The sequence below is a fragment of the Dermacentor silvarum genome, chromosome 2 (genome assembly GCF_013339745.2).
Source record: "Dermacentor silvarum isolate Dsil-2018 chromosome 2, BIME_Dsil_1.4, whole genome shotgun sequence".
Lineage (NCBI taxonomy): Eukaryota > Metazoa > Arthropoda > Arachnida > Ixodida > Ixodidae > Dermacentor > Dermacentor silvarum.
Window position 1 is genome coordinate 32,315,146 of NC_051155.1, and position 22,184 is coordinate 32,337,329.

At 47.7% G+C, this 22,184-nt stretch overlaps 1 protein-coding gene across 7 annotated transcripts in view; it reads left to right on the top strand.

The window, feature by feature from the left end:
- Positions 1–22,184, top strand: part of LOC119441408 (elongation factor G, mitochondrial) — a 139,031-nt gene that overhangs the window by 39,053 nt on the left and 77,794 nt on the right. For 6 of the 7 annotated variants that reach the window (XM_037706033.2, XM_049661247.1, XM_049661244.1 and 3 more), the window contains exons 9-11: positions 2,335–2,492; positions 12,353–12,431; positions 21,252–21,491. In XM_037706033.2, coding sequence (XP_037561961.1) covers positions 2,335–2,492; positions 12,353–12,431; positions 21,252–21,491 — 477 coding nt within the window. The remainder of the gene's footprint in view (positions 1–2,334; positions 2,493–12,352; positions 12,432–21,251; positions 21,492–22,184) is intronic. The other variant, XM_049661249.1, reaches the window with a different exon arrangement.

Below are 22,184 nucleotides of genomic sequence, written 5' to 3' on the forward strand. Positions count from 1 at the left end.
TCGCGGCCCAGAACCGTAAAGTCGCCGTCCATGATCGCGTCGATAGCAGGCCGCGGTTTCGTCCGCAGCGGTTGCGGCAAGCAGTAGTTTCGTTTTGACTCAGTGCAAAGCTGTCGAAGATGAAGAGCACCGGCTACATCGCTGATGGACGGACAATTTGTTGGCGAGCAGCTGAATGGCGAAAAAAACATCGAGATATCTGCCCGTTGGTGTGCAAAGCGCGTCTCAGATGAAAACGCGCGCCGCGAAGGATGTCGCGAGGCCTTCGCCGCTGCTAGCGCTAATCAGTCATGAGACGAAGAGAATTTCAGCTTCCGCACTGGTCTTGTGCTAAATAGAAACAAGATTTGACGATTCATTGAGTAAATAAAAGCGTGTTGACCTAGTGAAGCATTTGTTTATTGTGTTCTTGATACCCGCGATAATTCGACATTCAGTTAATTCGGGGAGGGGGGGGTTCCTTGGCACTTTATGGAGCTTAGCAGGGTTCCCTGGGATGACCTTACTTGAGAACCCCTGGTCTACAGTGCCAAGAACACTGTCGGCCGCATGCTTCGATAAATCTGATGCAGAGTGCTGCAAAAGTGGTGGTAGTAATATCTTTCAACGTGCACTCTCGAAAATACCTCGCCTGTGTGCTTCGTATGTGTGACGAAGTGCAAATGGCGGCGACAGTACGCCGCTTTCATTGTGAAAGCTCATTTTAAGGAAATATTGCAGTTTCGCCCGAACCTTCAAGCATGGATTGCAATATCAAATTCTTAGACAGCTATGTGAAGTAAGGATAGTAGTTTCATCGGCGGTATAAACTTGCAAACATTCGCCTACTAACTAAATTAAGAAACACGGTGTCACGTGCTACCACTCTTCCAAGCAGCAGCAGCAGTGAGCTAATTGACCTTTGTGCTGCCTCTAGCTTCAACGCAAACAAACCAAACGGCGAGAGCATAGCACACATGAAGCTAACAGCCCTCGGTGCACTTAGACGCTGTACCCGTCGCAGATCGCTTTCAAGATAGGGTCCGTGCAGCCGCGCCAGCCACCGCCAAATTAAACCCCCCCTCTTTGTCTTGCGCACGATGGAAAATGGCGCGTTTCCTCCCTCCCTACCTCCCTTGCGCACCCAAGATTGAGCCACCATTCTCAGCTCGCCCTCACACCCACAGCATACGGCATGTGGCCACAACGTTATCGCACTTGTAATTTATATGAAACATCACGTGGACGACGGTAATGCACCTGAAATGCCTCTATGATTGCTATCGCCATAAAAAAAATTATTTTCTGTTAAGTTTAATTCTGCACATCTCAATTTTTCTGATCGCAAATGTTGGCAGCATGCTACGTATAGTTTTTCTTTTATAAATCGGTGGCATGCTATGCTACATTCAGGTGCGTTTTCTCACTTTATATGCCACATTTACCCGATTCTAAAGCGCCTCCTAATCTAACGTGCGCCCACTTTTCCTCCACATTAACTGTAAAATGCGTAAAACCAAAACTAACTACGAAGTACAAATAAAATATGATAGTAAATTTTTGAAAAATTAGAACCTGGGAACTCTAAAATGTTCAGACAGTAAGTGTCACTTAAAATTTCTCTAAAATATATAAGTGATATTGAGCAGCTTAAAGGAAATAACGACACTACATTAAAGAAATTATGGGCAACATTTCATCCAGATCTGAATATCAGAAGTAGCGTAAACAAGATCAGCAACCTCAAAAAGTTCCCAAAATTGCATTTTACAGTTTAAAACCAGATGCAGCACTCAAAAAATGAAGCAGACATGCTGTTTTACTAATTTCTTGCTCCGTGGCAGTCGGGCAACCATGATTATTTCGACAATGCAGCTTGACTGAACTCCTCACACAATTCGCACTGGCGTGCGACCGGGCTGCAGGGACGCTAGAAAATATCTCACTTTCGACCTTTTAACAGTCACCTTGTGCTCTTTAGATGCCATTATAACCCATTTCAAGTTTACATTTAGCTTTGATATTTATTGTCATAAAAGTAGAGAAACTGAAAAAAAAAAACGGAAAAAAAATGTTTTTCGACTAGCACCTCCTCTTAAAACAGCAGTTTTTAGTAATGAAGCATCCAGTCCTTACTCATCACCACTTTTGATAATGTCGGTTATCTTAGAAGGCAAAACACATGATTTAGGTTGCTACCACTTGGCACGAAAAATGCTTGCAGCCAGCTGTGGTAGAGAGGAGGAAAGCAGAAAGGGGTTGAAACCAATATTTAGGGCCTGTTCAGTGGGTAGCTTGTAAAAGAAGTGCTAACCTAACCTAACCTAAGGCCCGGTGGCCTTCTCTTTGCGGCAGGCGGGCATCCGTCGTGCTTGCCTGCAGCGCAAGTTCATCCCTGTGCTGATGGGCACTGCACTGCGCAACAAAGGTGTGCAGCCGCTTCTGGACGCGGTTGTCCAATACCTGCCCAACCCTGCCGAGGTCACCAACTATGCCCTGGACGAGAGAGATCCGTACGTATTGACTGCCCGTCTGCACACCTGTCTCCTTTGCTACTTCAGTCTTGCTCAAGTTTCTTCACCATGTCTGCAGTGCTAGTTAGTAAGGGTGTGCGAATATCGAATAAGGGCTTTGGAATGAAATAGCCAATCAAATCAAGAAAAAAAAAGAAGCCGCATATCGAATCCAATATAAGAAAGTTGTGGGGTCTCACATGTGCTCTTGGGACAAAGGAACGACACATAGTAGTGCAAACAATCAAAAGGGCATTTATTGCACCTTTCATACACTAATACACACTAGCCGAATTACAACCAATAGAACATTCACACGGGCGCGCGCCAAATCAAGGAAGTCCGACTCACCGCGACCCGATAGCGAGTGAATACGTTCGCCCCATGCTATGACACCATCGCCTAGTCGTTCACGTGTACAGTCACGCGAACGGTGGCGCGCTCGAACGATCCGTGTTCGTCCATACCGGTGTCCCGCTCTAAGCCTCGCGCGACGGTCGCGCGAAGCGGGCCGGCGCACGCGCGAAGCGTTCGTGCGTGTTGGTCGCCGATCCCCAGCCAAAAGAGAGAGCGCCTCCGACCTTTTTCCCCCAAGTGACCCCGCCGTTCGGTGGCGCCAGCATCGCGACACTACGCAGCATCGCGACACTAGCGCCATCTCTCGCAACGCGCCGCAACCACCACCGGGCTTAGCCACGCAGAGAAGCCGGACTACAGGAGACATGCGGGGAAAACAACATCATGGGACGCGTGAGAATCGCGCATCCCCACATCCCCCCAACCTTAAATCACTACACATACGCCGGCGAAACATGTCACAAGGCCTATCAACGCGCGCGTCGCGAACAAAAGTTAGTACATGCGACAGTGGCGCCGCCGAGTAAATGTCCACGCGTTATCCGCAACGTGCGAGCCGATATTGACTCTGGGGTTCACCGCTGGCGTCCGTTGGTCACAGCACCACGTCTGCAGATTCGATGGCACGACTCCAGCCCAGGACTTCGGAAACGGCGACGCAGAAGTCGGCACGAGCAAGCGTCGCTCGCGCCCTGCTGACGAGAGCCGCAGTAGCCGTTGGTGACTGCCGGCTCTTTTCCCAGCCGCCGAGGGTTGCGAGCCGGACATTGGCGGCCGCCGAAGTCGCTGCGCCGAATTGACCACAGGCATCTCCAAAGCCTGGGGTAGCTCGATTGTATTCCGGGGCAGCAGCGCTGACGATGTGCAGGTGACAGCAAACCAGGGGTGACTCCGCTCACGCTGCGTACACTCAACGCACTCGACAAACACTAAAGTAGTGCAAGGGAGAGGAATTCGGCATACGCATCGCCCACGTGGTACGATGTTCAATTCGGTTAGCAAAAATTTCGGGTGGCATTTCAGATGCTAAGTTCACGTGAACAAAGCTTGTTTTTTTTTTTTTGAGTCGAACGAGTAATTTCAATTCGTGCGAGGCGAACTAATGAGGGAAGAAAGGTGCGACATCTCAACACCACGGTCCACCAGGTTGTGTCCCTCAACGTGCGACAAGCGGCTTTGTTAAGCCTTAGGCCTAATGCGTCGCTACTTTGACAACAACCGGCATCCAAAAAAAAAAGAAACAACACCCAAAATGGGCACAAGAACAGGCAGCCGCGAGGAGACGTTAGCTCTGTGAGGTGGTCCTACTCCGCTCGGTGCACACAGCATCCGAGTTGACGGCGCCCACCGTCCCAGACGGTGTCGGAGCGCCCGGTGCCAGGCCGCAATACCAGTCAGCCCGTAGCGGCACCCGTGGCCCGCGGCCACCCGGCTCCCTGAGCCTCGACTTCCTAAGTCAAAGATATGGAAGAAGCTATGTACATAAGAAATTCGGACCACCCACGAGGCTTCCGTACTCACTCGCTTCAGGCTTGCCAATGCTCCGCGGGCGCTAGGCCTCGCTCTCCCAGGATGCAGACCACGTGGCTCTCGTATACCGACGAGTGTACAGTATTTCAACAAAACACTCGCGAAAAGGCTTAGCATGTCGAAAAGTTCAAACACGCTACAGCAACCGTCGCCTCGCTCAAGAAAGCACACCGCCGACACTAGCGATCAAAATCCACGCTAGGACTACGCTTCGGTTGAAACATCTCAAACCGAGCAAAGCTGTTAAAATTATCGTCCGATGCCCCAAGAGGCCCACGTTGGGCAGCCAGATGTGGGGTCTCACATGTGCTCTTGGGACAAAGGAACGACACATAGTAGTGCAAACAATCAAAAGGGCATTTATTGCACCTTTCATACACTAATACACACTAGCCGAATTACAACCAATAGAACATTCACACGGGCGCGCGCGCCAAATCAAGGAAGTCCGACTCACCGCGACCCGATAGCGAGTGAATACTTTCGCCCCATGCTATGACACCATCGCCTAGTCGTTCGCGTGACGTAAACTACTGCTTGCCGCAACCGCTGTCGACAAAACCGCGGTTGCTATCGACGCGATCATGGACGGCGATCTTGCGGTTCAGAAGGCAGGCGGCTGACGCACGCACCAAGTCAAGACGAAAGTACCTTTCGCTGCAAGAAGTGCGGACGAAACTGCGGTCGCTATCGACGCTGCCATGGGAGGCGACTACGCAGTTGTGAAGGCACGCAGCCGACGCGCGCATCGAGTGAAAACGAAACTACTATTTGCCGCAACCGCTGCGGACGAAACTGCGGTGGTTATCGACGCGATCAGAGATAGCGACTACGCACTTACGGAGGCACGCGGCTAGCCGCCAACGCGGTGTTACGCGCGGCGATAAACGCAAGAATAAAGGCTTTAAAGGCACAATTAGGCACGAAGCGCTTCGGCGTTGCTGTCAGTCACGTGCCGCGTACGATTGCCGCTGAGGACCACGGCGATGCGGACTGCGCCGCTTCGTTTCGGTTGGACGCTACGCCGTTCTTGCTCTTCTGCGGCGCGCATTTGCGGGGCTCCGCGTTTTTTTTTTTTTCGTCCAACGTATAGGTCAGTGCGCACGCTATCGGCACCTACCCTATCTACAAATAGGAGAAAGGCGCATGGTGGTAAGTTACGGCCTCCGAGATTCAAGTGCGAAAGCTTAGGCGCGCTGCCCGTTCTCAGAGGTTGGGTGGCTACAAGCTGCTTGCGTATTTATTGCGCAGTTCGCGCGTTGCTGTTACGCACTGTGATGTGCTTTTTGACACTCGGGCATGGGTAATGGAGGTTCTTTGGATCAAGCGCACCTCGTGTTCGCCGTTTTAGACACTTGTCGGGAGCGGGACCAGGGAAAATTTATCAGTGGCTCGCGGAACCCCGAGCAGGGGCCTGCGGAACCCGTAGGTTCCGCGGAACCCACTTTGAGAACCCATGCAATAGAACATTCACACGGGCGCGCGCCAAATCAAGGAAGTCCGACTCACCGCGACCCGATAGCGAGTGAATACGTTCGCCCCATGCTATGACACCATCGCCTAGTCGTTCACGTGTACAGTCACGCGAACGGTGGCGCGCTCGAACGATCCGTGTTCGTCCATACCGGTGTCCCGCTCTAAGCCTCGAGCGACGGTCGCGCGAAGCGGGCCGGCGCACGCGCGAAGCGTTCGTGCGTGTTGGTCGCCGATCCCCAGCCAAAAGAGAGAGCGCCTCCGACCTTTTTCCCCCAAGTGACCCCGCCGTTCGGTGGCGCCAGCATCGCGACACTACGCAGCATTGCGACACTAGCGCCATCTCTCGCAACGCGCCGCAACCACCGCCGGGCTTAGCCACGCAGAGAAGCCGGACTACAGGAGACATGCGGGGAAAACAACATCATGGGACGCGTGAGAATCGCGCATCCCCACAAAGTTTATCACAAAGTTTAATGCTTACAAATTTTGTGCAAGAGAACATGGTGCTGTACATGCTCGGGGATGACCTAGGATTAAATAACAAGAATTTATCAAGCTATCGGTAACCTACCGTATTTACTCGCGTAATTCTCGCACTCGCATAATGCTCGCACCCACATTGCCCATCAAAAATGTTTAAAAATTTGTATGTTTTTGCAGTTAACTTTTCCTGCGTAATTATCGCACCCCTGAACTTTGCACCAACTTTCTGCAGAAAAAAGTGCGAGGATTATGTGAGTAAATACGGTAAGCACGTACAAATCAAGATATAGTCAAACCTCGATATAACAAAATTCTACTCGTAGTGAAAAACTTCATTGAATCGTGAATTTCGATAATTGCAGGTTTTAACGTTTCAGCTTGACTGTGGTCTGTCAAGACAACACACAGCGCTAAGCTCAAACTGCAGGTTTATTTCCAGTTTTCAGAGCCCTTATTATATCTCTCAAAATGATATAGGACACGTGCACATTGCTAGGTAAGCACAAACAAAACCACAGAACCACGAGCAGACACTTTTGAGGCCGTACTGATTATTATAATGCATTCGTTTAACACATTTGAATATATTAGAGCTCTTTTATTGCTAATGAAATGGATAGTTTGCTGATGCATACATCACCGAAAGTTGCTATGTTACATTCACTAAGTGAAGGATGTGGTGGCTGATGGTTTCCTTGCCCTCCACTGCCAGAGATGCAGCGGCCTACCCAGGTTAAAAGAAACAGTTATTACCTAGGTATACTTGACTGTGGCGCGAAATGCATTTTGTGAAAAGGGGACAGAAGAGAGGAGACAGTGAAGCACCAAACTACCAACTGTTTAATGACAGCAAGGGGACAGAAGAGAGGAGACAGTGAAGCGCCAAACTACCAACTGTTTAATGACGCTGTCATTAAACAGTTGGTAGTTTGGTGCTTCACTGTCTCCTCTCTTCTGTCCCCTTGTCACAAAATGCATTTCGCGCCACAGTCAAGTATACCTAGGAAATATCAGCACCAACTTGCCCAAGAAGAAGTTCTTTTGGAAACACTTATTATGCACAGAAGCAAGTGCGAAAGGATGTGCATGGTTATGGAAGCTAGAAACATAGAACGTTTTGGTGACACATGCATCAGTAAACCATCAATATCATTTCTAATAAAAGAGTTTCATTATGTTCATAAGCCTTACATAAAATACCTTCTAATAATCAGTGTGGCCTCAAAAGTGCCTGCTTGTGGTTTCTGTGGCTTTCTTTGTGCTCACCTAGCAATGCACACATGTCCTATAACACTTTGAGTGGTATAAGTACGACTGTGAAAACTGGAAATAAACCTGTTGTTGGAACTTGGCACTGTATGTTGTCTTGTGTGCCTTCTACGTCCGTGTTGGTCTGCCTGTGCTACAACAAATTAGACGATGACCTATCAACAAGCCCATGTAGCTACCGTCAGTGAAGCACGCCGTTGTCGTCATCATCCTCGGAAGTCGATGGAGCAGCCATAGCCACGGATATAGCCAATGCTGTCGGTTTTCTATTCACTGTTTTCACATTTTTGTTGCATTTCTCTCTAGGCATTGTTCCACTGTACTGCCGCTGTACTGTCTTTTTGCTTGTGGGCCAATGTGCTGCAGTTCGGTATTCCTCGTACCAGCAGGGCACAGAGCTCAGTCAAGAAAGATGTCGGTTCAAACAGAAGCCTCAGATAATGTACGGTCATGCATTGTTTAGAATAGTTGGTGGTGCCACTTGAAAAGTATCTCGTAATGCGTGGGGTGAAGTGCTGACTTGTAATATATTTATAAGTGAGGACCTTCCTTGCGATCCTGCACGATCGGAAGAGCGCAATCTGTGTTTTGTAATTTAATCAGCTTTCACATGTTGCATGGCACATTTATGTGGGAAAAATTATGCACATTAGAAGAGGTTTCACTCTAACTTCAATTTAGTAGTGCAAATCCTTGGGTGTGGTCTTGTTGACATGCCCCAGTTCTGTAAACTTTTTTTTCTTTCTTGCTTGCTTAAAGTGGGCAGAACGTGCAACACCATTGTTGCAGTGACGTTTGGTTGATCCTGAACTTACATTGATGTGCTGTAAATAAGGGACTAGTTGCTACAGCATTGTCAATCAATTTTCACAACTGATGACTGAGCTACTATCGCTATCACTAAATGCGAAAACACCCGTGTACTTAGATTTAGGTGCACGTTAAAGAACCCCAGGTGGTCCAAATTTCCGGAGTCCCCCACTACTTATAATCAGAACTGGTTTTGGCATGTAAAACCCTATAATTATATTAATTATCGCTATCACAACTGGAGTATTGCCACTATCACTACTTTTCATTTTTTGAATAAAGAGTTTTTCTAATAACGAGTGCATTTCTGCATTTTGTTTCCGCCCACCAGGCTAGGCTGCCTTTGCTATTCACATCCATGTGTTAGCATTGAATTTTTGATATATACATTCGATCCTGGATATATCAAGCTCGGATATATCAAATTATTCTCTATATCAAACAGTTGTAAAATGCCCTTGAAAATCACATGCAAAAAAGTATAGTGACGTACTATGCGTACAGCATCAACCGCTTATAACTAGGGGTGTGCGAATCTCGAATATAACCGAATGTAATAGTTACCGTTTGAGTAATTTGATTCACGAATGGAATACCTACTATTCGATGTTTCGATGTATTCGATATGGAGACCTGTGCAGTGCCACATTTTTCGTAAGCCGTGGAAGTCCTCATGCTCGATGCCGCCCAGGTGAGCGTTTCACTTCGTTTTCAGTGCAAAAAAGAGCACCAAGCGCACCACGGATGGGCCGCCCCGGCTGACCCGGTAGCGGACTCTGTCACGGCGAGCACTCCCAGACGGCGACACGATGCGGGATCGTGCACACAGCGCCCGACCGCCGTAATTTGCACAATGGCACCGTGTCGGCCGGGGCTGCCTCTGTCGATGCAAAGTTTGTCCGGGTCGACAGGACCGATTGAAGTGATAATGCAATGCGGACAGAGGGAACAGCAACAATGGCAGCGCTTATTTCATAAAATGAGAGCATGTGAGCAGATCGGGCCGATTAGCCGCCGATAAGCATGCAGGTCGTGTTGCGTACGCAGCGACAAACTTCACGCTGCTTCAACAGCCGTCAATCTAACCTGCACACATGATCTCAGTAGTGAACACAGCTGCTGAGCCAGCCGTCCAGCCGCAAGCATTTCACAGCGTCTTGTGGCCCGATACCGCATCAGACAGCTGCCTAGGCCAGTGAACGCTGCCTAGGCTACTAAGCCTAAAGTTACGGCTAAAGTTACGGTTTGGTGCCGAATCGACTCAGATGTATACGCAGCAGCTGCGCAATACCTCGGAAAGCTAACCAACCACCTCACAAACGACAAGATACCTGGGCTTTTTGCCCAGTTTTCCCTACCAGAAATGTGTATTTTTTTCTGGAAAATAAAAGTGAAATGAATGAATGAAATGAATCAGTGCTGGCATACTAATTTGGTGTTCCTTTTAATAAGAGTGGACCTTACTGTATAGTATCATGATTTCTATGTACATAAGTTATTGAGAGCTTGCTGCATTCTTGCTATGCAATGCAAGGAAACTCCCGAGCATGTGAAGCACCATATTTTCTTGCCAAAAATTTGTAAGCATTAAATTTTGTTAAATTTTTCTGATATTCGATTCGATATTTGGCTTTTCTTTTTCTTGATTTGATTGAATATTCGATTCGAACTTTACTATTAGGTATTCGCACACCCCTACTTATAACGCAAGTCACCGGATTCGTGAGTTTCCGCACTATAAGCAGTACCAAACTTTAACCAAACATTTTTCGAAGCTGTGGATGTGCAAAACATGTATACCAAGCAGCCGCGTGTGTCCAGGAATAGAAGCATTCGACTAGAGTATGCCCTCACTTCTGCTTGTGGGGTGGTTCCTCCCTTTTCTGACCGTTGTACAACCACTGTGAAGCATTTCATTGACTCTGCACCAAACCTCAACTTTGGCTGCTGACGAGATGGTGCTGGTTAGGCCTGGCCAGCGGGGATGTAAGGCAGCATGCTGTCACTTGGAAGCTCGTCCTTGAAATGGCACATATCGTTGGTACACTAACAAACACACGACTGGGCACGTTCACGTGCAAATTGCTGTACACATGTGCTGATACGGGCATGTCACCTATGCATACAGGCTAGTATGCTTTCTCAGTGCATCTATTTCTATTTTATTTGAATAAAAACGCGCAATAAGCACTTCATCATGCACAAAGCAAACCACTGACTTGCATCCAGGCGACACTAGCTTTTAGGGATACTGTTGCAATCAGTATATCAAATACTATTCCGCAGTGTGAGCAACTTGCTAACTTTCGTGAGCAAGAAATAAGTCAACTTTTGTGATTTCGACATGGCGTTGGAGAAGCAACTCAGTAATTTTCCGCTTTTCACAATCTAAGGAAACTGTTCGAGGCGTGTGGAATGTATATTCAAATAGGCATATTGTATATTTCAACTTAACCATATATGAAACTGCAGTTAAACCTGCTTATAACGAATCTCCATATAACGAATTCCTGGATATAAAGAAGTTTTTCTATTCCCCGCCGTTACTCTATAGAAGCACATGTATTTGAGACCTCTACGTAACGAAGTGGCAGTGGGAGACCCCCCCAAAATAACGAATTTTCCCCGCCGACAACCTAGAGATTTCGCCCCAAATTTTGTCATATGTGCGCGAGTATCAACTGGAAGCACCTTCTCCGCCGCGACGGAATGCGAGGCGGTGGCGTTGTGCTTGGCGCGCTCGAATTGACGCCGACTGCGGGGCGAGAGTGAGCGCACGTGTGCGTGCGTGCGGGCGTGCGCGAGGTGGGCCTGCATCCCTCGACCCGGCGATCCTGCAGCCGTGGGTGTGACCTTTCCCCCTCCCTTCATTCAAACCTGATCCCGCCGCTTGCTGCAGCTGGCCTAGCCTGCCAAGCCGGCTCTCTCATTTTCCAGTTGATGTTGCCGAAAAAAAAAAAATTTTTTTTTTTTTTTCAAAGCACTGGCAGCATCACTTTTTGGTTACTGCGCAAGTCTCGGCGCTTCACTTCACTAACCTGACACTAGGTGACACTATAGGGGTGCTTGTAGTCCGACGTAATGCGAGCGCGCGTACGCTACGTCCCGTTGGCGAAAACGACCCCCTCTATTGTCGAGCGCACCGGCGCAGCCAACGTAACCGGCGGCTTCGGACGCGCCCCGACAGGCCCGGCGCCGAATTGGCTCTTGATCCATTCGCGCATTGGTCGCACCGACTGCGCTGACCCACAATGCTATTTCGCGCGAAGAAATAAAGGCGCCCATGTCGCTCCTTCGCCAACGGTCACAGACAGCCGTTCAAAGTGGCGCACGGGCTTGGGATCGTTCTGCGCATGCTCTGAAGATAACAGCCGACGGTGTGCGTGTCGGAGTATAGAGGAGATGGCGTTTTGGCTGGCACAGCGCAACCGGCGTAGCGTGACTGGTCGCAAACGACGCTGTCCCGCGCACCGATAACGTCGGACTATAAACGGGCCTTATACGATGCCATCGGTAAGCGGTAAGAATCTAGTAAATACGGTAAGCGCTTCTTTTTCGAATTTTCGTGCCGAACCTGCATATAACGAAATCCTCTTTATAACAAAGTTTTTCGGGAATTTGTCAATTTCGTTATATCCAGGTTTAACTGTATATTGCGATCCCTTTTGAGTTCGATTTATCCCTTTTGCGATCCATTTTGAGTGACAATTGTATCAGACTAACTACTGTGCAGTTAATAACTTCATTATGGCACTGGTTGACTGTAGTTTGTTTGGTCTCTACCAATGGAGCTCCTTTATCTTGTTGTCTTCACTCAGTGTCACAGGCACCCTTGCTATCAGTGTTTCATTCCACATTATGGCCTCACTGTCAGTTGTACCAAAAATGTTTTCAATGTCTGTCGTGTGTCAAGCCCGAGATCTTTTTGCATGCAGTGCCAACGTCAAGAAAGTGGTCATGAACCCAGCCCGGGACGACAGCCACCCTCTGGTTGCTCTGGCCTTCAAGCTGGAGGTAAGCCCTAGCGTACATGCCTCAGAGTGGATTGAGAAACTTTTTCAGCAATCTTTCTTTCATCGCATGCTGATAGACTAAAGGGCTAGGATCGATCACCGTGACAAAAATTTGAAGCTGAGCACTCATTTGGACGTTGTTACTATTCAGTGGTGTGAGAAAGTTCTAATTGATAAACGTGAGCTGAAAGCAACTTTAATTTCGTGGAACAATGTTGTTTCAATACAGTTGAAAATGTTCTCAGGCATGAAGTTCAGCAACAAAGACTGTAGCTTTTCATTTTGATACAGTGCAACAGCTGAATCATTAATGGCGCCGCTTTCCACGAACATCTTGAACTTGAGGTCGTTGCGATTCTTGAAATTTCTGAGCTTTCGATCGCTGAACTTGAAATTCTCGACTTTCATTTAAAGCTCAAAAGCCTCCGCCTTTTGCTTCAAGGTTCAAGGTGTAACCCGACACCGGGACTCACTTTGCGATTACCGTAAAATTCCGAGCAAGCGCCCCAACCCGTGCAAGAGCCCCCCCTAACTTCACTGCTAATTTCAAATTTCCGCGCCGTTCCGGGAAAGTGCCCCCCCCCCCCCCCCCGCTCCGCACCAACACTGGCCTGCCACATCCAGTCCACGAAAATGATGGCAAGTTCGGCAAATCGCACCGGTGCGTGTCGGGCGCCCGGATGAGCCATTTCATCGAATCATGGTCGTACCCGGGCGCCCCAGTGGGCACGCGAGTGCATCGGGGCGAACTGCGGCTGGCGGTCTGTAGTTCACGGACCGCCGGCCGACGGTGAGATCTGCCTCTCGCACGGCACAAAGGAGTTCCCTGCGGCACAGTGACGTGACCACTCGGTGACTGAGGAGTGGTCGCGGCTACGCTATGGCATCGCCGGCAGCTTCACCGCTGCTAATCACTCGCCACCGATATCGTCGCTAGGCCTTTTTCAGTTCACTTCGAATCTGTAGCAGACGGCGCTTCAGAACGAACCGCCGACGCTCCCAAGCAGCAATGTTTTGTTACCGTCGTTGCCGCTTTACCCTCTCCTCGCAATAATTTCACACGATGAAGAAAACATGCTGATATTTGCGGCGCAACCAGCTGCGATGCGAGCATGGCCGAGCCGCGGTTCGCTGTCCGCCGTCGGTAGCCATGCACTGCAGCTGAGCTTCACTTGTATCGGAACTCTCATTAGTGCTAAACATTTCACCGTGGACATGGTTTTTAATAAAGTGAACATTACGCGTCAATTTACTCTCGCGGACATAATTTTGCCTGGAATAGAAGCTGCATAACCAATGTTCGCGTCGCCGGTCGCGGCGACGCGCCGGTGCAGCGTCGATGCGCTTTCTGTAGTTGTTTTGGTGGTTTTGAGTAACGGTGGTGTTGAGAGTGATAAACACCACTAACAAATCTTTGGCTTAATAAAGTTCATGTTCAATAAAATTTTGATGCTATTCCAACTGCGCTTCTTTTTTTTTTTGCGGGAAAATTTTGTCGTGGCCATCTTGAATTTTGGTGCCGTTCCGGGATAGCGCCCCCCCTAACATTGCCGGTACTTTCGACTTGCTCGGGGGGGGGGGCGCTTGCTCGGAATTTTACGGTATGGTATTTGGTCACACAAGGAGCGTTTCCTCAAGCTTCGGGTAAACAACCTGACTTGCATTCTTTTTTGAGCCCCGCTTGACTTTTCAGCCACTTCCAAAATCTTCAACTTGTTTTTCATGAAATTCGAAATCGTTTGCTTCGAAATTCCAAACTCCTTGCCTACGTTGGCTTGAGACCAGCCACTTTCAACATGCTTGATGATGGCAGCTTTCTTTTCCATTGTCAGCCTACAATAGGGCTTTGCGAGCTCTAAAGCCATGGGAGAAGACGACGCAGGTGTAGTTGGCGCCATCACTGTCAGCAGCAAATCCGCTCAGTGAAAAGCACAGCACCAAACAGTGGGAAGCTTCTTGGAGAACGTCGAAGAGAGCACACAGCAGCACAACACGATCGCACGACCTATCACAAACCTAACCAAACAACATGTAGATAAACACAGAAGGCTATGGCCATAGCTGCGGCTGGCCATGGCTGCCAACGGATTGGCATGCGAGGGTGCTGGTTTGAGGGGTTTTGATACGATACGGTGGCCCCGGTGCTACGGCTAGCAGATCGGCGTGCAAGACTGTTGGTTTAAGGCTGTGAGATAATCAAAATGGCGGCGATGGATGCTACCTCAGACCCGTTATCAATAAAAAGTCTGGAAAATCGTATGGCGAAGGGTTTGAGCATCCGAAATTTCTGACGTGTTGGCTATCCATAGGAACAGTGTTAACAAATTTCGTTTAAACAAAAGACTTCTATTTGTGAGCTAACTGGAACCACAAGTGTACCTACCTCATCGGCTGTCATACTTCATATGAAACGAGTAGGTCGACAAGTGTGTCAAACGGTGATATCAAATATAAGAAAATCCATCAGCCAGTTGCGCTGTCGTAAAATTAGTGGCTGCTTTGCAGCATTCAGATTGCTTAGTTTTCGCTTTCCTTTGTGCATCGTGATGGTGACAGTCAAAATGCGAAAGTACATGAACAAATTTACTCTGTTGCGTTGCGTTTTGATGTTCACTTGCATTGTAACCCTGTTCCATACTAGTTTGCTTGTGCTTTCATTGTATTAAGTAAACCCCCCTTACTCAATGCCCTTTGGGCCTGTAAGGTATTTTTAAATAAATAAATAAATAAATAGCTTGTGCGAAAGAAGGTGGGATATTCCAAACAGAGTATACAGTAACATCTTATGTTCACCGCAGTAAAATTAAAGCACTCTACACTTTTGAAATAAAGCAGTTTTATCGTGATTTTTGCGTTCTTCGCATAAACGAAACTGCTGATCAATAGAACTTGTCTTCATGCCCCTTCGAGTTCCATTTAATCAGAGTCTACTGTATCTTGTAGTGTTTGGGCTTCTGTTGATCTGTAAAAGTTCTTGAAGTTTGCAAAGTTCAGTCTTTGGCTCACTTGGAATACAATGTGGTCCTCTAACTTTAAAAAATAAACTAGGACCAAGCAGATGCCATCAAAATCCTCTGAATTGAATTCTTTTGAATTACACATAGGAATAATTCGATTCAGGAATAAAGAATTTACTATTCCAAATATTCGGTATACAGTAGACTTCTTTTAATTCAACTCCGGTTAATTCGATCCCGAACGAAGACCCCAGCCAGTGCCCATGCATTTCTATGGGCCCACCTTTTGTTATTTCGATCCTAAAATTCGCCTTCACCGGATAACTTGAACTTGAATAGTCAGCATGCATGCTCCTGACCCCTTTGGGGACCCTATTAGGGACCACATCATAGTGGCAGCATCTGTCTCGGCGGAGCTTAGGCTACGATGAATGTGTTGAACACACATAAAAAAACTCCCGTCGAAAACGGGAGATTCCTTGGCCTGCCAAGGAAGATTTTCAAGCCATGTCTGATCAGCAATGTCTGATCAGCAATGTCTCACAATGTCTGATTACAGCCTTTACTTGATTCTAACAGGGGCCTTTTTCTTCTTCTTTTTTTTTTTTTTGCTTTACAACAAATCTGCGCTGAAAATTGCCGGTGCGGTGCAATCATATAGGAAACCAAAAGCGTCTTTGCGATGTTTGTATACATCATCACATGACACCGATGTACTGTGGCAAAACTGACTTTTAAAAAACTGTTTGGCAACACTTACATTAGGAAACCGACCGCCATTGTGCAACACACACTAGACCCATTATTGTCCATTTCTCTTGCTGAAAAGTTGGAGGCGCATTAAATTTTGACTTTGTTTAGGAGCTATTACTTTCGTTTCTTTGCTAGTATTTTTACTTTGGACGCATAGAAAGTTGGCTGTGTTAGACTCAGGCAGTTACTATAGCAAATGATTCAGTAGTGCTTCGGTGCTCTTTCTGCATCTTGTTTTATTTGTCCCGCCGGATAATTCAATCAATTTTGTTTGTCCTGTCAAGGTCGAATTACTGCAAGTCGACTGTATTCAGGGAAACACCGGTGTGGTCAGTGCTCTAATATGCGCAGGTTTTTCACACCGTGTGGTCACGGTCGTTACAAGGTTCATCGGTAGGCATGACTGATCAAAACGATAATGCGACATGGACAGAGGGAACGGCAAGAAAAGGAGTGCAAGCTTCGGAAAGCACAAAAGCGTGCACGAACATCGGGCTGATTAGCTGCCGGAAGGCACGCAGATCATATCCGGCATGCGCGTTCGTACACACATATTCACACAGTTAAGAGCTGTCTGCCCACACGCGAGTTTAAGTGCTCATGTGGCCTTGGCACGAATGCCCGCAAATGCCGCTTCAACAGTCAGTCAGGCCATTAAGCCTAATTGGTGCTGCTTCATCAGGTGTCTTCGACTAATGTTATAGTTTACTACTGAATCAATGCAGATATACCGTATTTATTCGATTATAAGGCGGTCATGGTCATAAGGCGAGGATCAGTGGCGCACCGACGGGGGCGTTTCGGGGGTTGTAACCCCCCCTGAGGCCGACTTAACCCCCTTCTTTTGTTTAACCCCTTTTCTTTTCTTGCGCATTTGAGTACTGCATCTAAGATGTAAGACGCGCAATCGTCTGCACACTCACAAAAAGCGAATTTTTTTACAATTTCCCGTGAAGAAATTGAAATTAGTGCTATTTAGATGGTATTGGCAAACTGTCAACCCCCCCCCTGGCAGAGATCCTGGGTACGCTACTGGCGAGGATGCCAGTTCGAGGACCCAAGAAAAAAAATATTGCCTTATAGTGTGGCTTCACAGCATTGCGGCGTGCACTTCCATAAAGCCACACTATGAGGCGAAAGTCACACTGCTGTGAAGCCACACCTAAAGGCAATATTTGCGTATATGGGGGGGGGGGGGGTGACTTCAAGACTAAAGATTCTGGGAAAAAAACCTGGCCTTATATTCGAATAAATACGGTATTTGCAATAACCGCATGATACTCAGAAAGCCAACAAATTGCTTCGTCAACAAAAGCGAGTGTACGGGATGACACCGACGTTGTTCACGGCTGCAATCTTTGTGACAAACCATATGGCTATTTCTCATTCCTGGCACCTTTCGCAGATGTGCTCATCGGTCTTCATTTTGTAGCTTCAGGCTATTCCTCACAGGACTAGCTGTAGATTTATACGGCGGGTGCAAAAGTGTCACGTGACTAGTGTGCTGACTGTCTGCGCAAACGACGGATGGACAGGGAAGGGGGGGGGGGGGCATCTGCCTCGTGTGAACTTGCTGTGGCCCTCCCCGATTTCGGAACATTTCACAAGTGGCAAATGACGCTGAATCCGACCATGAAAAGGCTCCTGATGCGACTGTGCACCAACCCGCGTAGCACCAACGATGGCTGCGTGGGAAGCGGGGATTGAGTGCTGGGATGCGTGGTCTGTGCTTTCGTCTGTTGTGCACGTTGACCTTCATGAGCTGACGATAATTCTCAAAGCTAGGAAAACCCTTCTTTGTTTTGGAGGAAAGCTGCAACGGAAAGGTTTCTATGCTAAAGATATCCATAAACCATTGACGATGATTGTCAGTGTTTGCGAATAGCCCGAACGAGCGATCGAGCAACAGTGCCCCCTCCCCTCCTTGCTGGCCATGTCTGCACTCGGTTGCCTGAGAGCACATGCCCTTTCCCTCAGTGCCTTCCCTTGCTTTCTTGGGAGTTCCTTCGTGGCAGATGCGGAGAGCGTCCACTTCTTGCTCTCCTTTGTGTGTCAGCGTCAACACCATCAGTGTATGGCGAAACGTACGATGAAACACTCGCCTGCGTCTGCAATGTATTTTTCGTTGCCAAGAATGTGCTATGGATTCTTGTGCGCCGCATTGTTCATGATGGACTGACCACCGCTTGGCAACCAGCGAGACATGCGACGAGTGAGCGAACGCGCGAGCGACACCTTCCCCGCCTCCTCCCTCTGGTTGCTCTTTGCCACTCGTAGTGCTCGCACCCCTGCGCTAAATGCGCCAGATTGCGCCATACGAGATTTCCTGCGCCATTCTGATAAAAATACACGATTTTGCGCCGAAGTGTGCCAAATTAGCACCTGCGCATTACGTGTGTGGCCGCAGTGGCCCGCAGACGTACGTAGTGCGCATGACTAAAGCGGCTTCATAAATCGAATGGCAACCGATAATTCGGGCTCGATGGGGACCGCCTGGGAGTCGGAAATATCCAAATTCGCCAGAAAATAACTAAATTTATTTCGCCAGTGGCTAAAAAAGACATTATTCTTGGTTGACCACTTTCGCAGGATTTCGCGTCACTAGCGTCAGCGTCAGCATACTTGGTAGTGTGCCAGGAACGGTATCATCCGTCGGCATGTCCTGTGCTAGTCACGCAAAATTTCGCGAAAGTGATAGTATCCCGTAAAGGGGGATCGTCCAAAAATAAAGTCGAAGTTTGTCAACGCGGTCCTGCGCGCACGTACGCTTGCCTACGACCTGGTCAGTCCGCATCTGTACCACTGTTATATATGCTTTTGCCACAAAAGACGAAAGTACAATTAATGCACGCACCGAATCTTCAACCTTTGGCAACAGCACTGCGGTTTTGTAGCGATGCCTTTTCCGCTGCCACTCCTTGCGCTTCGTCAGTGCTATAAGAGCGGTGCTCCGCCTGCGTTATATGGGATCCACCGGCAGAGAGAGGTGGAGACGATAAGGGTGGTATAGAATTGAGTGGAATGCATCACTACAAAATCGCCGTGCAGCAGTCGACCGCGCTATCATAGCCGAATGACGGCGTGTTTTTTTTTTAACAGTCACTGTCCTCGTTGGCAGAGACATCAAGGGTGTAGTCGACATCGCTTAAACAACTGTAAGTCACCGCGACCGTGTTGCTAGTTAACACGTCAATGAATAAATGCTGGACGTGCGGAGCCAACCCGAATGCACTCCCGAACGGCTTGCCGGAGTTGGCTTGACGGTTTGGGCGCGGTCGGTGCTGGATTAACTAGGCTTCGCTAGTTTCGGTTTCCAGGAGGCATCGGCAAAATGGCCGACCACCATGCTGCGGCGATGCCAGCGACGTATCAACGCCAAAATATTGCTATTTTCGCTCAACTAAGCAGTCAAATTATCACGCAGTCGTGCAGGCGGAGTCCGAATTATATAGAATTTAGTACCTTAAGGTGTCCGAAATTTCGGTCGTACTTATACTTTAAATTTATGGGCCAGTGATGGTGCCTCAAAGTAGTCCGAATAATTGAGCTTGTTTGAATTGCTGGTGTCGAAATAACTGGTCGACGCCAGTTGAGAATCCGCCAGTTGATGAACAGAGGCTTCAGCTTCACGAGAAGAAACAGACCATTGAAGAGTTCCTGGTGTCGTCTGAAGCAATGACTGAGCGTTACGAGGGCCTTATCAAGGCTGGCCTGGCTCAAAAAAGCATTGATGACATTGAGTCTGGCCAGGTGTTTCTGACTGATGCTAGAGCCTTGCTGAAAACATAACAAAGTGTCTAGCTGTCAATGAAAAAAATCATACTATGTAAAAGGCAACATGTGAGCAGCTTTACTGAACTTGCAATAAACTAACTACAGCACACTGTGTGAACAGGTTTGTTGTCTTCATTTAAAGGGAAACTCATGTATTTAGAGGCAAAGCAGCATTGTTTTACAGCAAGTAAATGCTTTTCGGAATAACGCTTGTCAATTTTAAGTGTTTGAAATAGCTTAGGATGTGTCCAGCTGCTGCGATTTATTAGCTCCAAAGTGCTCCAAAATCCGTATCTGGATGCTCCAAAATTAAGATTTTGCTGCTCCAAAAATTGCTCCAAATCTCAATTCGTCAGTGGTACCACTGCACTCGCTTGCCCGAGAGCATGTGCCCTTTTCCTTGCCTTCCCGCAACGAACGAGTGATGAGCCAGTGGGTGACAGTGTCTCCTTCACGCCCCTCCCCACCACTCGGTTACGCAAACGCTCACGCACAATGGTCCCTTCCCACCTCCCTCACCTTTCTCTGCAACGCGGTTGCTCAAGAGCACATGCTCATTCTCTCAGCGCGTATTCTCGCTTTCCTTTCACCAAGTCCTACCACCATTGTACCAACCACGAAAGCGGTCGAAAGAGCCATAGAAAGCTATTCACTTTAATAAACGATTGCCATAAACAGAAGTCTACTAAGGTTCACTATTGAACTTGAAATCTCATAAGACGTTCAGTACAACATAACTTCAGTACTTTCTCATAAGAGGGCAAAAAAGCACTCAATTCTATTCAACAGGCATTCTATTAATAAAGAAGAGAATATAATCCAGACCTTATTGAATTGAGCTGTAATCAGTGCTGGCATACTAATTTGTGGTTCCCTTTAATAGACCATACCATACATCTTTATTCATAGCTTGCAAAATTCTTGTTATGCAACACTAGTAGACTCCTGTGCATGTGCTACGCAGTGTTTTCTTGCTCAAAGCTTGTAAGCATTTAACTCCACAATATATTTGATATTCAATTTGACTTTAAGTCTACTATTCACTACATCCACACACCCCTAATTCTTGCATCTTTTCGGGCTTACGGAGCCTCCTCTAGCGACAAGAGTGTTTGTTTTTGGGATTGTAGACGGGTAATTTACAAATATAGCTAAAATAGATTTTGCTCTTTTGTGTCTTGATGATATCAAATATTAGGTCAACTACCTGTATTGACTCACTAATTCACGCTGCGCTGTGGTTGCCATGAAATAAGACTCACTGTAGTGGTAATTTCTTTTTTCCCCGCTCTGAGCCATTGTGGTTCTCCATGCCGTCTTCTCTCACTGTCCTACAGGCTGGGCGTTTTGGTCAGCTGACATACCTGCGGGTGTACCAGGGCCAATTGCGCAAGGGCGACACCCTGTGGAACACTCGCACAGGCCGCAAGGTTCGGGTGCCACGTGTGGTGCGCATGCACGCTGCCGAGATGGAGGATGTTGGGGAAGCCTTTGCGGGAGACATCTGCGCCGTCTTTGGTGTTGACTGTGCCTCAGGTGACACATTCGTCACCGACGCCAACCTCAAGCTATCCTTGGTACGTTTTGCGATCTTTGAAGTTTATCATTACTTGAATACAGCACAGCACAAAAGCAAGGACACAATTGACAGTGATCGTCCTATGAATGTGTCTTCTTTAAAACAAGGACATGCAGTAAAGAAGCTGTGGGACAAGTGTTAGTTCTGTTCCTTCATTACAGTGTCCTCACTTACAGTCCTCACTGTAGTGTCACCATGCATTTAAGTGACAAACCTACACCCAACTTTCCGAAAGGTTTTTTTTTTAATTGAATTAGTTTTTTGATGCTGTGCACATGCTGAGAACATGAAAATAGAAGTATTTGGACTTGCATTTTTCTTCTGACCTCATGTGGAAAAGGTATGTGCGGTACAGTCGAAACCACTTATAACAATATTCAAGTGCCACGAAAATTTCATTGTTATAACCAATAATTGTTATAACCAGGCTGCATGGAAAAGAAATCAAAATAGGGGGATGGCAGAACTGTTGTAAAAAAACTATAGTGGCGGGAGGCCAGTGCCCCTCCTCACCACCTTCCTCCATCTGGCTGCTGATTGTATTGACTCGTTCAACTGTTTAACTCTGGTTCCTGCATGCTCCTATCGCGTACAACAAGCCACGGCTCTCAGCGTTCAAGAATGGCACTGCTATAACAACTGCAAAATGGGGTCACGGGTGGCAATTGACATGCGAGCTCCGTCGAGGCAT